The 13,281-nt window shown below is 31.1% G+C and overlaps 1 protein-coding gene across 1 annotated transcript in view; it reads left to right on the top strand.

Moving 5' to 3' along the window:
* LOC145309196 (patched domain-containing protein 3-like) overlaps window positions 1-13,281 on the top strand; it is a 67,558-nt gene that overhangs the window by 18,955 nt on the left and 35,322 nt on the right. The window contains exons 2-5 of the mRNA XM_080150324.1: window positions 6,701-6,789; window positions 7,660-7,760; window positions 8,932-9,024; window positions 9,332-9,392. Coding sequence (XP_080006450.1) covers window positions 7,699-7,760; window positions 8,932-9,024; window positions 9,332-9,392 — 216 coding nt within the window. The 5' untranslated portion in view covers window positions 6,701-6,789; window positions 7,660-7,698. The remainder of the gene's footprint in view (window positions 1-6,700; window positions 6,790-7,659; window positions 7,761-8,931; window positions 9,025-9,331; window positions 9,393-13,281) is intronic.

Here is a 13,281-nt window from a genome sequence, read left to right as displayed (position 1 = left end):
GATAGGACAATTGGCAGTGAACGTTTATCAATACAAATCTTAATTTGTAACTAATATTTTGAGGAAAGAAAGGGGAGAAGATTTGTTAAGTATAGACGTACGAAGATCTTATTTAATATTGCTAATATACATTATAGAAAACTAGAAAATTATATCTCACTGAAGCATGTCAAAGTTTGACATCTTGAATGAAGCTCTGCAGTATATTTAATGCCTTCCGCTTTCTTGGGTCTAGAAAGCAGGACTTGGCAGCCGCCACTTTGGCGTAAAACATGACGTAACCGCTTGTTGTCGGGAAGGTAAAAGGTTCGAATCTTGACACTAAACACCGCTTCATAACTAAAATGGTTCTTATTAATAAGGTGTGCGATATAAATAGTAGAGTAGAGGATGGGATTACCTAGGTCAGAAACCATTGCAGCTATTTACTATGTACGGTTAGGACTTTCAGACAAAGGTTGGTTGGTTGTCTTTTTTCCACATGTTCTTGCACATCAGTAAGCAAGATTTGTTTCAGAGAAACACTTCAATAAGATCTCGTACCTTACAGGCTAAACCTGGTTATTTACTTATTAATTAAGCGGTCGGTTTTTTACAACAATTTCCTCGCTGCCCTGAAAACTGCCTATCCTCTGTACATTGCATGGCTAAACTGTTTCGGGGTGAAAATTTTACAATGCAAATGCAAATTTAGAGAAAATCTCGCATGTAATTCACAAAAGAGTTCTGCACTCATCACTACACCCTATTTTTCGGGTAAGTGCTATAGTTCAGTCGGTATTGCCAAATTAGAGAGTGTTGCCATTTGCAAATTATAATAGTTGGGAATTTTGAAAGTTATAGTTGTTCATTCAGTAAGTAAAACTAGATCCTGTGTTTAACAGTTTTGCAACAAGTTTACTTACAATTTTGTTATAACATATATATTTATATTCTGCTTAATCAGTTCTGACACTCTACAAGAGTTAATGTTTATTTGTCTCACCATTTCAGAGCTTCGGGTGTACGGATATTGTCATCCTTCTTTATTACTTTTCTCCTGTAAATAATAACATCATTAGTTCGAAATTTTTGCCTGGTTAATGTTGAGTTCATAAATTGAATTTTTGTATAGTTATTATTTTATTTCATTAAATCTCTAAATTCTAGAACATAATTTACAATTCATTTCTTTAACTCTGGTTAAATAAAATTTTACTATTTAGTTAATGCAAAAAGGGATATATGAAACAATTTCTAGGTAAATAAAATATTAGTTTTATTTACAGCTATAGGAAGGTATAAAAATCTATTAATCAGATTTATGCAAATTTTGATTGTGTATAACTATAACATGCTTGCTGGGATGCAACTCCCGAAGAGATTTATTTTCATTAAAAATATTTTTATTTTTTTTATTTTTAGAATAAAATTGCAAAATTAAAAATATAACAATAAAAAAATTAGCAGATTTTAATTTCAAGTTTAAACTCCTAGAACTTTATTTTATTTTTGGTTTCTTAATTATAGCAAGATGTAATAATTTAGATATTATCTGTCTAATTTTTTAATCTTTTGTGAATATTGCATAAATAATGGATGTAAAATAAACGTGGATATTATGACAATGTCGTCAATTTAGGCCACATTGACATGAACATCATTTATTGGTCAGTTCGTTCATTCAGTAGGCCTGGGGAGGATGGGGTAAAGGGATTGAATGGAAGGATCGTTATTTTAGCTTGCTACAAGTTTTATTTTTATGATAATTTGGTGTAAGATCCAAGTGATATTAAATCCATTCATAAAATTATGCTATCATTCTGGGAGAGAAATGATTGATTTTTTTTTTGGTATTAAAGATTTGTTTTATTTATCTATTTAACAATATTTATTATATAGCCGATGAAATTGTCAGATTCATTTAAAACTTTTTAGTTTTTACTTAGAAAAGTCTATAATCGTTCCAAATAATTTTAGAATTACATGATAATGCAAATATATTTTATGATTTTATTGATTTGCAAAAATAAAAAATCAAAATTTAAGATTTTCTTCTAAGAACTTTAATTTAGTTCTAAAATCAAATATATATTACCCAGGGGTTTAGGACTGGGTCAATGGAATAAATCTTTTTAAAAGATTTATATCCACAGGTATCTCAGCTTTACTGAAATATGTATCATCAACAGATATTTTACCACGAATATTAATATATATGTATTATAAAAGGGGGGAGGCGGTTGTAACACTTTTCGAAACCAAAACTAAAAGTCAAAGGAACTTAACTAAACAAAAGATTTACAGCAATGAAATTTGGTATGGCAGTGCTTTAAAGAGGTACAATGTAGAACTGTCAAGAAACGGTGGAAGAACCACCGCTATCGCTGAATTGTTTTTAGGTGGGAAACGGCGATAGCGGCGGTTTCACCAACTTTTCTTCACAGTTCCACATTGTACCTCTTTCATTCCAAATTTCAGTTCTGTAACTCTTCTTAAGTTAAATTCCTGTAGTTTTGGTTTCAAAAAGTGTCACAACCGCTCCCTTCCTCAATACCTGTTTTGTTAGCCTTGGCCTTCGGACCCTAGGGGCTATCAATATTGGTTATAATCTCCTCATTTATAATTCTAAAATCTTTACGGGAATGTTATTTTTTTCTTCTGTAATTTAACTACTGGACCGACTAATTTCTCAATTTAGGAGAGGCTTCACATAGATACCAAAGTGGTTTAAGGCTATTTTATTTTTCAGTGTAAAAACTTGGGATTACTCTAACATATTGTTTTCTTACCTTCAAATACTGAGCCCCTAAATGCTAGGGGCGTAGCCGCTAGTAAGTTATGCAACATCAGAAAATAGATTTGATTTTGATTTATTGATACAAAACAGTAAAAAGACATATTTTCTAGCTTTGCTACTTTATCACTTCTAAAGAATTTGATATTGCTACTGTGAAAGCAATTATTTAGAACTGTATAAACACAGCTATCGATTTCCATGATTTCACATAAACAAAGTGCCAAGTGCCTTCTAGTTTTAGTTGCCAGATTTATTAAGAATCAAAAGGATTTGGATTTACATTTAAAAAAAATAAATTTAAAGAAATTTTTTTTTTTAAATTTGGGGGTAATTCTTTTTAGGGCTATTTTTCTGGGAAATAATTCCCGGGACCAATAAGAAGCTACCTAGTTAAGGAGAACCATGTCGGTCCAGCGGATTATAAGATCTTGGGCCACAGACAGACAAACACACTAATAAGACAGAAATAAGGATTACTTGTCTTTATTTAAAATCTAATATTGAATGTTTATTTCTAGTATTATAATTTCATTTTCAAACACTAATTTAACAAATTTCTTTGACAGTTTTAAAGTTCAAGCTTAATCTTCTTTATATATATAGATAGAATTTGTATATCAGTATCACTAATTTTTTCTGGGGGCAATTTCTTTTGGTCAGGGGGTGGTACCCTCCACCCTAATAATTTGCAGGACCAATAAGAAGCTACATTGTTAAGGAGAACCATGTCGATCCAGCGGATAGTAAGATCTTGGGCTACAGACAGACAGACAAACACACTACTGAGACAGAAATACGTCCTAACACTTTTCTTTAAGGATTACTTGTCTTAATTTAAAATCTAATATTGGATGTTTATTTCTAGTATTATAATTTCATTTTCAAACAATAATTACACAAAATTTACTTTGACAGATTCAAGTTCAAGCTGCTTTATAGGAAGAACTAGTGACTGCGCTCCTAGCATTTCTAGGCTCTGTAAAAAAGGGAGAACTCTATCGTTTGGGTAAATATCGTAATTCTAAGATACAGACAAAAAAAACCTTACTACTTTATAGGATTTGTACATTATTCTCACTGCTAAATTACTAATAATAGTTTATCTTGTGTGAAAAGATAAGACAATATATTTTCTAAATATTCTTTATTTTACTGTATCATGGTCTATTTTCTTTTTTCTTAAATATTATTAGCTTCCTTTGACTGTGCTATTTATTTATAAATTTTATTTAATTTACTAAGTATATTTGCGATAACTTTTATTTAATGAAATCTTCCAATTTTTAACATGTACAAAACGGCCTGCTTAATTGCTTCAAGATCCATGTTAGATCTATATAGGAAATAAATGTCTATAAACGAGCTCAAATTTTCCAAGGAATATTTGTTTAAAACTCATAGTGCTCCAATAATCCATAATAAACTCTCATTGCCCAGAACGATAAGACCCATTATTTTACTTTATTAAAAATAAATTCCTTTTTTTAATTTCATGTTGCTATTTACCTTATATTGATGTATTTAATTTCTAATAATAAAAAAGAAAATATTAGCTTATACTATAATAAATTTAAGAAAACTCTCTTTTAAAAGAATTCGATTGTGGCGACATTTTGTGTGTTCAAATATTAAACTAAAATTGTAATCATCATTATTAACCCTTTGGTGATGGCAATGTAAAGAAAAAAATATAATTTAAAAAATCTTTTTAAAATCATTTAAATTATTAAATATTTACTTTCTTTTAGATAGTAATGCCGGGTGAGGAAAATAGATTTATTGAGAAATAGATATGCATATAGAAAACTAGCCAATAGGGAGATAATTATATCGAGCCAACTCTAGTATTATATAATATCTCTAACTTTAATTATACCAATTTTTGAAAGAAGTAACAATTACAAATGAATTTTTGAGGGCAAAGCTTGCAGTTTTATTTTATCATTATCTTGTAAGTCAAGTAATTAAGCATCGCAGCTACTCTATAACTTATTTTATGCCTTAACGTGTGTTGATTTGTGCAGTTAAGATAAAATATAGACGTCCAGGGATCTAAAGGAATAAGAAAATGGCCGATAAAGTGATGTACATCCCCAATGATGATTCACAAAACTACCCTTTTTGTAGATTACAATTAGTGGTTGGAACGTTTAGGCACTATTATAATGAACCAACCAATCGAAATTCAAGTCCCTAAAGTTGTTAAGAAAACGTTATCATAAAACGTTAGAGATTATTGCAATGAACAGCCCAATGACCCCTCCCTCCCTGATAAACTTCCCATTACGTTGTAGATTGTTATTGATGCGCAAGTCTATTTATCAGGGCTAGGCAGCTGCGCGTCATCCGCGACTAAGCCTCAAATTTATGCTTTTGGAAAGTGGGATTGCTATATTTTGATCAGGTTTAGACTTCAGATGGTTTTTAAAATTGTAAAAGATTGATTTCACTGAGACTTACAGGCAGCTGTCGCGCGGCTGCCGAGCCCTGAAAATTATCTCTGTTTTGCTAAGAATTGACAAAATTATCTTTGTGTAAAATGTAATGGTTCTAAATTTTTTATTGGTGAAGTAATAGCCGCCTTTCCAATTAATCATTTAAAGAACAAAGATTTCTTTAAGAAATTAAACTCCAGCTAATTGTCTTCTCTAAAATTATCACTGTAATTACTTTAACATTTCAATTATTAAAAGTGAACCTTTTCCATAATTACAATTTGAACGTCTATCTAGATATCTCAATGTCTGAACGTCAGAAACAAGGCAATAATTTAATTATATGCTTAAATAATTGATCGATTATGAAAATGACGTATGGCAATATTCTTCATAAAAATAAAGTTTATTTTAATGAAACGCTCTTTTTTTGCCACTATTTGATAGTAAGGAACCCAATTTAGCATCGAACTTAAATTATTTCTTGAAGTCTCGCTTATATGGATTCCATAATCCTTTTTATTTTAAATTTATGAAAGGAAGTAAAATGCTCGAATAATTATTTTTATTATTGTATAATTGATAAAAATGCAGCTCAACAGCATAAATATGGACACTCCCAAAGTAATGGATATAATACACGTGGATATTGTCACAGGGGGAATTTTATCGTAAATTTAGGTTGCTACTTTAGTTCTTATTTATTGATCAGTACTTTCCTCTATTAGGGGATTAGATTAAAGGGGTGGATAGGGGGTAACACTTTATTAGCCAGACGAAAGGACCAGTTTATTAAGAATAAGGCGATAATATGGTACAACATCCAAGTAATTATAAATCGATTATAGTAAAAAGCATAAAAATATAAATTATATATACTTTATTTTTAATTTCAGTTCCATAAGCCACATAACTTATGTAATTATTGTCTTTTGTATTTGTTGAATGCAGTTATATAACAAATTTTTTATCCGTAAATTTTTCTTCATAAAATTAAGCTTATGATGTAGCAAAATTATCGCATCGTGTTACAGACAGCTTTCCGCGGATATTTGAATAAAAAAATAATAAGATTAAAGGTATTAATTACATGATTTTTATTTATATATTCTTGGAAAATTGTTTTTAATACGATACTTTACATGATCTTTCAGTTTAGCTGAAAACCCGTTCTAATTCAGTGGATATTATTTGGTATCAAAATTACACAGGAAATAAACATATTCGGAGCAAAGCAAAGGGTTTTTAAAATATATTATTTAATAGACAATTATCAAACTTTATACTGTCATAGCGGGCGTGTAGTTTTATCCTTAATTTTGTCGGTGAGAAGATAAACCCGCCTATTCTGCATGCTTTCTTCTTTTTGTCAACAAATCATTGTTTGATTGTTCTTTTTCACCTCGCTATTCTTAGAAAAAATAGATGTTGTCATCCTTGTTTTTTCTATTTTTGTTATGAATTATCAATGATGTTTTTTTTTCAGGTTTATTAACACAGAGTTCTAAATAGAATCACAGTGGAGAGGGAGAGAAGATTTTAATCTTCTTGGTAGAACTTAGTTGAGTATAATAGGTAAGGATCTTATAGTAGCATACCCACTCTATATCTCATATATTATTATTATATATTGATCACAGTGTAGAGAGAGAGGAGATTTTAAACTTCCAGGTAAAACTTAGTTCAGTATTAGGTAAGGTCGTTGTAGGATAACTGCTTTACGCCCAAACTTTAATTATTTAATGACATTAGAATATAAAATACCCGCGACCGTGGCTCAACACGTAGCGCATCCGCTCGTCGTCGGGAAGGTGATAGGTTCGAATCTCGGTCCGACACCGCGTCATAACTAAAGACGTTAAAATGGTTCCTACTGCTGCTATGTCAGGTGCGCGACATAAATAGTTAGAGTAGGGGGAATGCCTTGGCCCAAAACAGGCGCAACTCACTACCATGCACAGTTAGGACTTCTCAGACAAAGGTCGTGTAATCAAAGGGTTGGTTGTCTGATGGGCAAATGGACGCTTTACACCGCAATCATAGAGCTTAGGGCTGACAACCCTATCCCACATCCATAAAAAAGCCACATTGTTACAGAAACACTGACAAATTGTCAGCGGCCTATGCTCCCCCCTGTGGAGTGGAAAGGGCTTGTTACTGTTTGTTTTAGAATATAAAAAAACACTTAATATACTTTCCAGCATGGCTTCGAAACCTATAAATATCCGCTGGATAAAAAAAGCTTTTTAGCTATACTGACAAATTAAGTATAACATCGAATGACAATTTTATATGAATATTAAAATTAAAATCATACAATTAATACCATAAAATTGCCTGATCCTTCGGCACCTCGAGGTTAACAAAACTGGTTAAAATCTTAATTTTTTTATATCCACAAAAGCTGTCTATAATACGATGCGAATAATAACTATTCTTTTTTAGGGTTGTTAATGATTTGTTGAAAAAGAAAATACAATAAAAATGAATAAACTTCGGAAAGCAAGTTACCTCATCATTGGGTCCATGGAAAAAGCTTTCTTTAGGTAAATATATTTATAGTAGCGAATCTACTCTGACTTTCTAATCATAATAAATATAAATTGTCTTTTGAAATAGGAATTAATAAACAGCAATAAGAAATTATTTCAAATAGTTAAGTATCACATACCTTTCACGCTATTAAAAAGACATTCATAAGTAGCAAAGCACTAAAATCGTGAATGGGTTAATGGGCAAGGGAAGTTAAAGAGCATTTGTTAAAATTAAGATTAGATTTATTCGAGAAAAAATACGAAATCTTCTTGTGTATCCTTATTATTTCCAATATTTGTATCATCCTTCAGCGTTACTGACATTCCGAATTTAAAAACTGGATTCTCTTTGTTACAAGGAATCTTCACAAAAAAATCAGCCGTTTATCTAGAATAGGGGCTGAGAAAAAAAATACATTTCCCCAAAGCGTTTCGGCCTGATTTACGGACGGAAAGACAAGGTGAAATATAGAGTAGCTTAGAAACTGAAAATACTGAACAAAACTTTATTTTCTTATCCTATTTACTTTTAGACTCATAGCTTATATAAAATTTTGTTATATTTTCCAATACGTATAATATGACATTCCAAATTTATAATCTCGCAATCGATGTATTATTACTTGGATATTGCACCAGATTTAAATAAACTATGATAAAGTGATGATTGCCGCTGGCCAAAATAACGATACCCCTTATCAACCCCTTTACCCCAACCCCACCCCTCCCATTGGATGAATGAACTGCCCAATAAATGAGCAAGCTAAATTGACGACAATTTCCCCTGTCAATATATCCACGTATTTTATATCCATATCCTCCATTCATCTCATATCAAATGCCTCTTCTCTTACATGTATATTTAAAAAAAAAATAGGTAACATATTTATCTTTATATAAAACAACTGGATCTCTGTCTTATCGAAGGATCTCGCTAATCGTTGAACCGAAATAGTTCTCCTATACAATGTAGATTCTCATATGTCCTGGGAAGGTTTATAGCTATTAATTGGAGGAAGGGTACCAACCATCGCAGGATAAGTAGCGTTTTTTTCTGAAGAGTAGAGCCATATAGGTTCAGCGGTTACCGAGATTTTCAGCTTAAGACGGAAAGACATCCTTCTACTCTGTATTATAGCTATATATATATATATAAATCAATTTTATAATTTTTTTTTTATAGATGGGGAGAACTGGTAGGGCTATATCCATGGAGAGTTATTTTGTCCAGTATTTTCATCACAGGCCTGGCTTCTCTTGGCATGTTTTACTTCAGGTATTCAAGTAAAAAACATTAGTGCTTTACACAAAGTATCTGTTGAGCCCTAAGATCCCCCCCCCCCCCACACACTCACACTTATCAGGGCTCAAAAGACATTTTGTTTAAAAGCATTATTTTAAAAATGAATAGGCATAAAAGGGCACCAATGACCAAATGAAGCACAGCTTAACATCGTTGAACATTTATTTAATTACTTAATAATTTTATAATTATGTTATATGGGTTTAGATGGCAAACTTATATTCCATTTTCTTCTTCCTAAAAATGGCCTTAAAAACAATTTTGACTATTTTTTTTATAGAATTGAGCAACAAGCAAATAAATTGTGGATTCCTCCTTGGTCAAATTTTAATACACATCAGGTAAAACGTGGATAGAATAAACGCAGTAGGTCTAGATGCCTAATCGATAAATTCTACAAATAATATTTATAGAAAAAATCAGGTAGATGTAGATCCCAATAAATGAAATGGACCAATTAGAACATTAAAGTAAAACTATAGAAAGGGAAGGGGTTAAACTCCATGTCTACACCCCGTGGACCCAGAGCCGACTTTCAATTGAGTCTTTGAATATCAGCCAATAGCGTCGCTAATATTAACAAGCCAAGTCACTACTAAAGTGCAAAAAAGCCATTTGCTAGCAGACGAAAAAGGTCCCGACACTGGAACCAGACAGATATCTGGATTACATATTCATACTTATACATTTATTATTAGAACACAGTGAAGGACCAAACCGTCCATATTATTGGTTAGTGCGTGAAGGAATCAATTTTTATAACCAAAGCTAAACACATAGGAACAACCTTAAAAAGAGAAGCTTTTCTACTAAAATTACATAGTTCCCATTTCAAATATAGTACATGCTTTACCTATAATATATTGTGTAGAAATCACTCTATGTGCTTACTTTTTCTAACCTTCATTTTGTAAAAACAAAGCAATAAATAAAGCATTATTGTCAAAATATATACAATTCAATAAACTAATCTTTAAGATAGGAATAATATTAATCAAATTTTTTTTTGGGGGGGGTCATATTGTTTGGGTGGATGGGGGAAATCGAACAACCCCATCTATGATTTATTTTTAAAAAGAAAAATTTTAAAAAAATATTTCGATGGGTGTTATTTTTTTTTCTATTGGAGGGGCGTGGTACTCACCTTAAAATAGGTATCAACCTTCCCAGGACCTTTAATTGTAATGGAAAACCAAATCGGTTCGGTGAAGACGCACAGAGATCGTGTTACTTTGATAATAGGATTAGTTTTTTTTATGATATTATTGTTTATTTCTGCAGGAACTATTTCATAATAAAGAATTGGTCCTCGAGATGTGTTAGGCGTTTTTCCTTCAAGTGTCATGTTCCCATCCTCCTTATTAAAAAAATAATAATGAGGAATCTTTTGTTGGCACTTTTTACTTGTAAAGTTAAAGATTCCCCAAAACAGCTAAAAATTCCACTGTGCCCCCCTCCTCTTTTATTTCAAATTATATTTTTTTAAGTTAGAGGTTTCAATCCTCTACAGGCACTTTGTGGGAAAGCATCATGTGTTATGTATTAATTGGTGTGGCCAAAAGGTTTGCTGACTCTTAATGTTTTGTATAGTTGGATATTTTTATTCTCTTCTTTATTCTATTGGCTGCGTCCCTAACTTGTAGATATTCTCTTATTCTTTACCTATCAAAAAAACAGAAGAAGCCTCTATAATTTATAAAAGCTTATCGCTAAAAGTTCCACCGCGGTGGAACGTTTACGGTTAGGTTCTCCATTTAAGTGAAGTTTGTATATGTCCCAGAAATGAAACATTATGAAAATTATTTAAGATAGAAATTACAACTTTTTAAAATTTTATAATCAAGCACAGTTAATGCACAAAAATAAGATTTAAAAAAACAAATAAAAATCATTTCAGATTATGTCATAAGTTTTCTGTTTTTCAACTCTTTTTTACTAATAAAAGATTCAGAAGAGAGATTTTTGCTGAGTTATCAAATCTGAAGTGGAAAAGTGAAAAAAGGAATTAAATTTTCCTTTTTTAAGTAGTGAGACCACTCTGTACCTGACTTTATATGTTTGTCTTGTTTAAATGATATCTATAAAAACTGCACATCTACTCTAGAACATACTTAGTCCTTAGGTCAGATTCAAGCGGCGAAGATGTATGAACAAAAATTTAAATGTAGGTGGACTGACTTGTTTTACTCCCTCAAGGCAACCTCCCTCTTAAAAATATCTGTCTATGCTATAGGATGAATTTTTATTAGGGAAATATATATATTTAGAAAAATGTTCTACCTGCTAACCAAACCTCTATAACTTCCTTGTTTCTTCTTTTCTTGACATTAAGTAGATTTTTTTGATGGCTGCTTACTAATATTGTTATCCTTGTTTCTTTTCTAGTTACAAAACTGCATGACATTTAATTTCAAAGTGTACATACGTTAAATTGAATTAAAATCATCAGGAACATAAACATATAGGGAAATTTGTTTAATATCTAAAGCTCATTTATTAATTTACAATAATCTACTTTCATATGTAACTTTTTAGTAGCGAAGCTACGCATTTATTCATCTTGTTTGATCGTCCAATAGTCCGTAACGTTATAGAGGAAATGCGATTTACTCAGAAGTTATTAAAGCTAGACCTCTGATTTTTCTTGATAACATTCCCAGCAACATGGAGTATATTGAAGTATATATCATCAATGGCTGTCAAGACTGCTTAAGCATATTTTTAGATGCTTTTATTCTTTTTACTGATTTCCAAATTAGTACTATTAAAATTAAATTTCCCGTCATTCTAAGGAATTTGTGTGTTCACTGTTCATTGATGAAAGAACAAGTACCTTTTTTTTATTTTTCACATATTTTTATATTCTATCTACTGATATTTAAAACAAATTTCTGATGTTTTTTTCTGTAAAGCATCCAGTATACAAATTACTTTGTAAGTCAGTCCGTCAGTCAAGCAACAAAAGACATAAAATTATTTATTTGAAGGTTTCGTTATTTCTAATATCCTAATTCTTACATCTTTTCTTTTTCTTCTTGTCACTGAACATTTGATTGATAATTATCTTGTGTCAATCTATTTATGGATGTTAGTCTGTCTTTTACTGTCGATCATTTAAATCTTACTTTTAATCTACATGTCACTTTGTCTATGCATTTATCGTTGCGATTTTTTTTTTAAGATTAAGCAACTCTATAAGACAGTAAGTCCATAACGCATTTTAGAGAATGCAATTTTCTCGGCTAATATTGAAGATAGACAGCTAAAATTCTCATGAAACATGCGCATTTAATATATATTTACATTACTTTGTTCGTCATGCTTCAAAAGACATAAACCTTTTGGTTTTGTGATTTTCTTTGAATTTTTGTATATTCTCTCTTTTTTTTTCTTTGTTAATAGAACTGAATATCTTCTCACTTTGTCCGTTTGTCCATTCCATGATTTTTGTGCTTCGCTACTTGTGGATGCTGTCATCTTTGTTTAATTTTTTTGTGCAAGATTTGCAATCCTTGCTACCTATGAAATCCGCAAACATACATACACACACACACACACACACACACATGTACTCATGTGCATGACATTTGATTCGTCAACCCATCAAGCTTACCAAGGACTTTTTCTTTACAGAGATTTCATTTCAATTATTTTTACAAACATTTGCAATGTTGAATTATGCTTTTTTTGGTATATTTCATTCTTAAAAAAGCAATTAACGTACCGTATTACAGATGGCTTTCCGCGGACATCAAAATTAAAAAAGTATAAATCAAAAACTAGTTGTGTTTGCACTGAGGGGCCGAAGTCCCGGACTGACAAAACTTGTCTTAATTTATGACTTTTATTTTGATATTCAGAAAATTGTCTGTAATTCGATGCTATTCAAGATTTTTCAGTAAGGCTGAGAACCAGTTCTAATCCATTGGATATTGATCGGTTTCGAAGCCATACTGGAAAAGTGATTATTGATTAATTATTTTGTATTGTTTGATGTGAGAATTAAAAGAAAGAATGGGTGTAAACCAGGGGGGATCAAGTGATAAGACAATGTACCATATATTTATCTTCCCATGAATATTCATGTGTAAAATCCAGGGATTTAAAGGAGAAGGCAATGGCCGAATTAATGTACAATACATCCCAAATGAAGATACACAAGATTATTCCTTATGCAAATTACAATTATTGCTTAAAACGTTTGGATACTAAACTTTATAAACCAACAAA

This window comes from Acartia tonsa, chromosome 2, assembly GCF_053477335.1.
Source record: "Acartia tonsa isolate MP-2025a chromosome 2, ASM5347733v1, whole genome shotgun sequence".
Classification (NCBI taxonomy): domain Eukaryota; kingdom Metazoa; phylum Arthropoda; class Copepoda; order Calanoida; family Acartiidae; genus Acartia; species Acartia tonsa.
The sequence above is the reverse complement of the archived record's forward strand: the minus strand, read 5'-3'. Positions and strand labels throughout refer to the sequence as shown.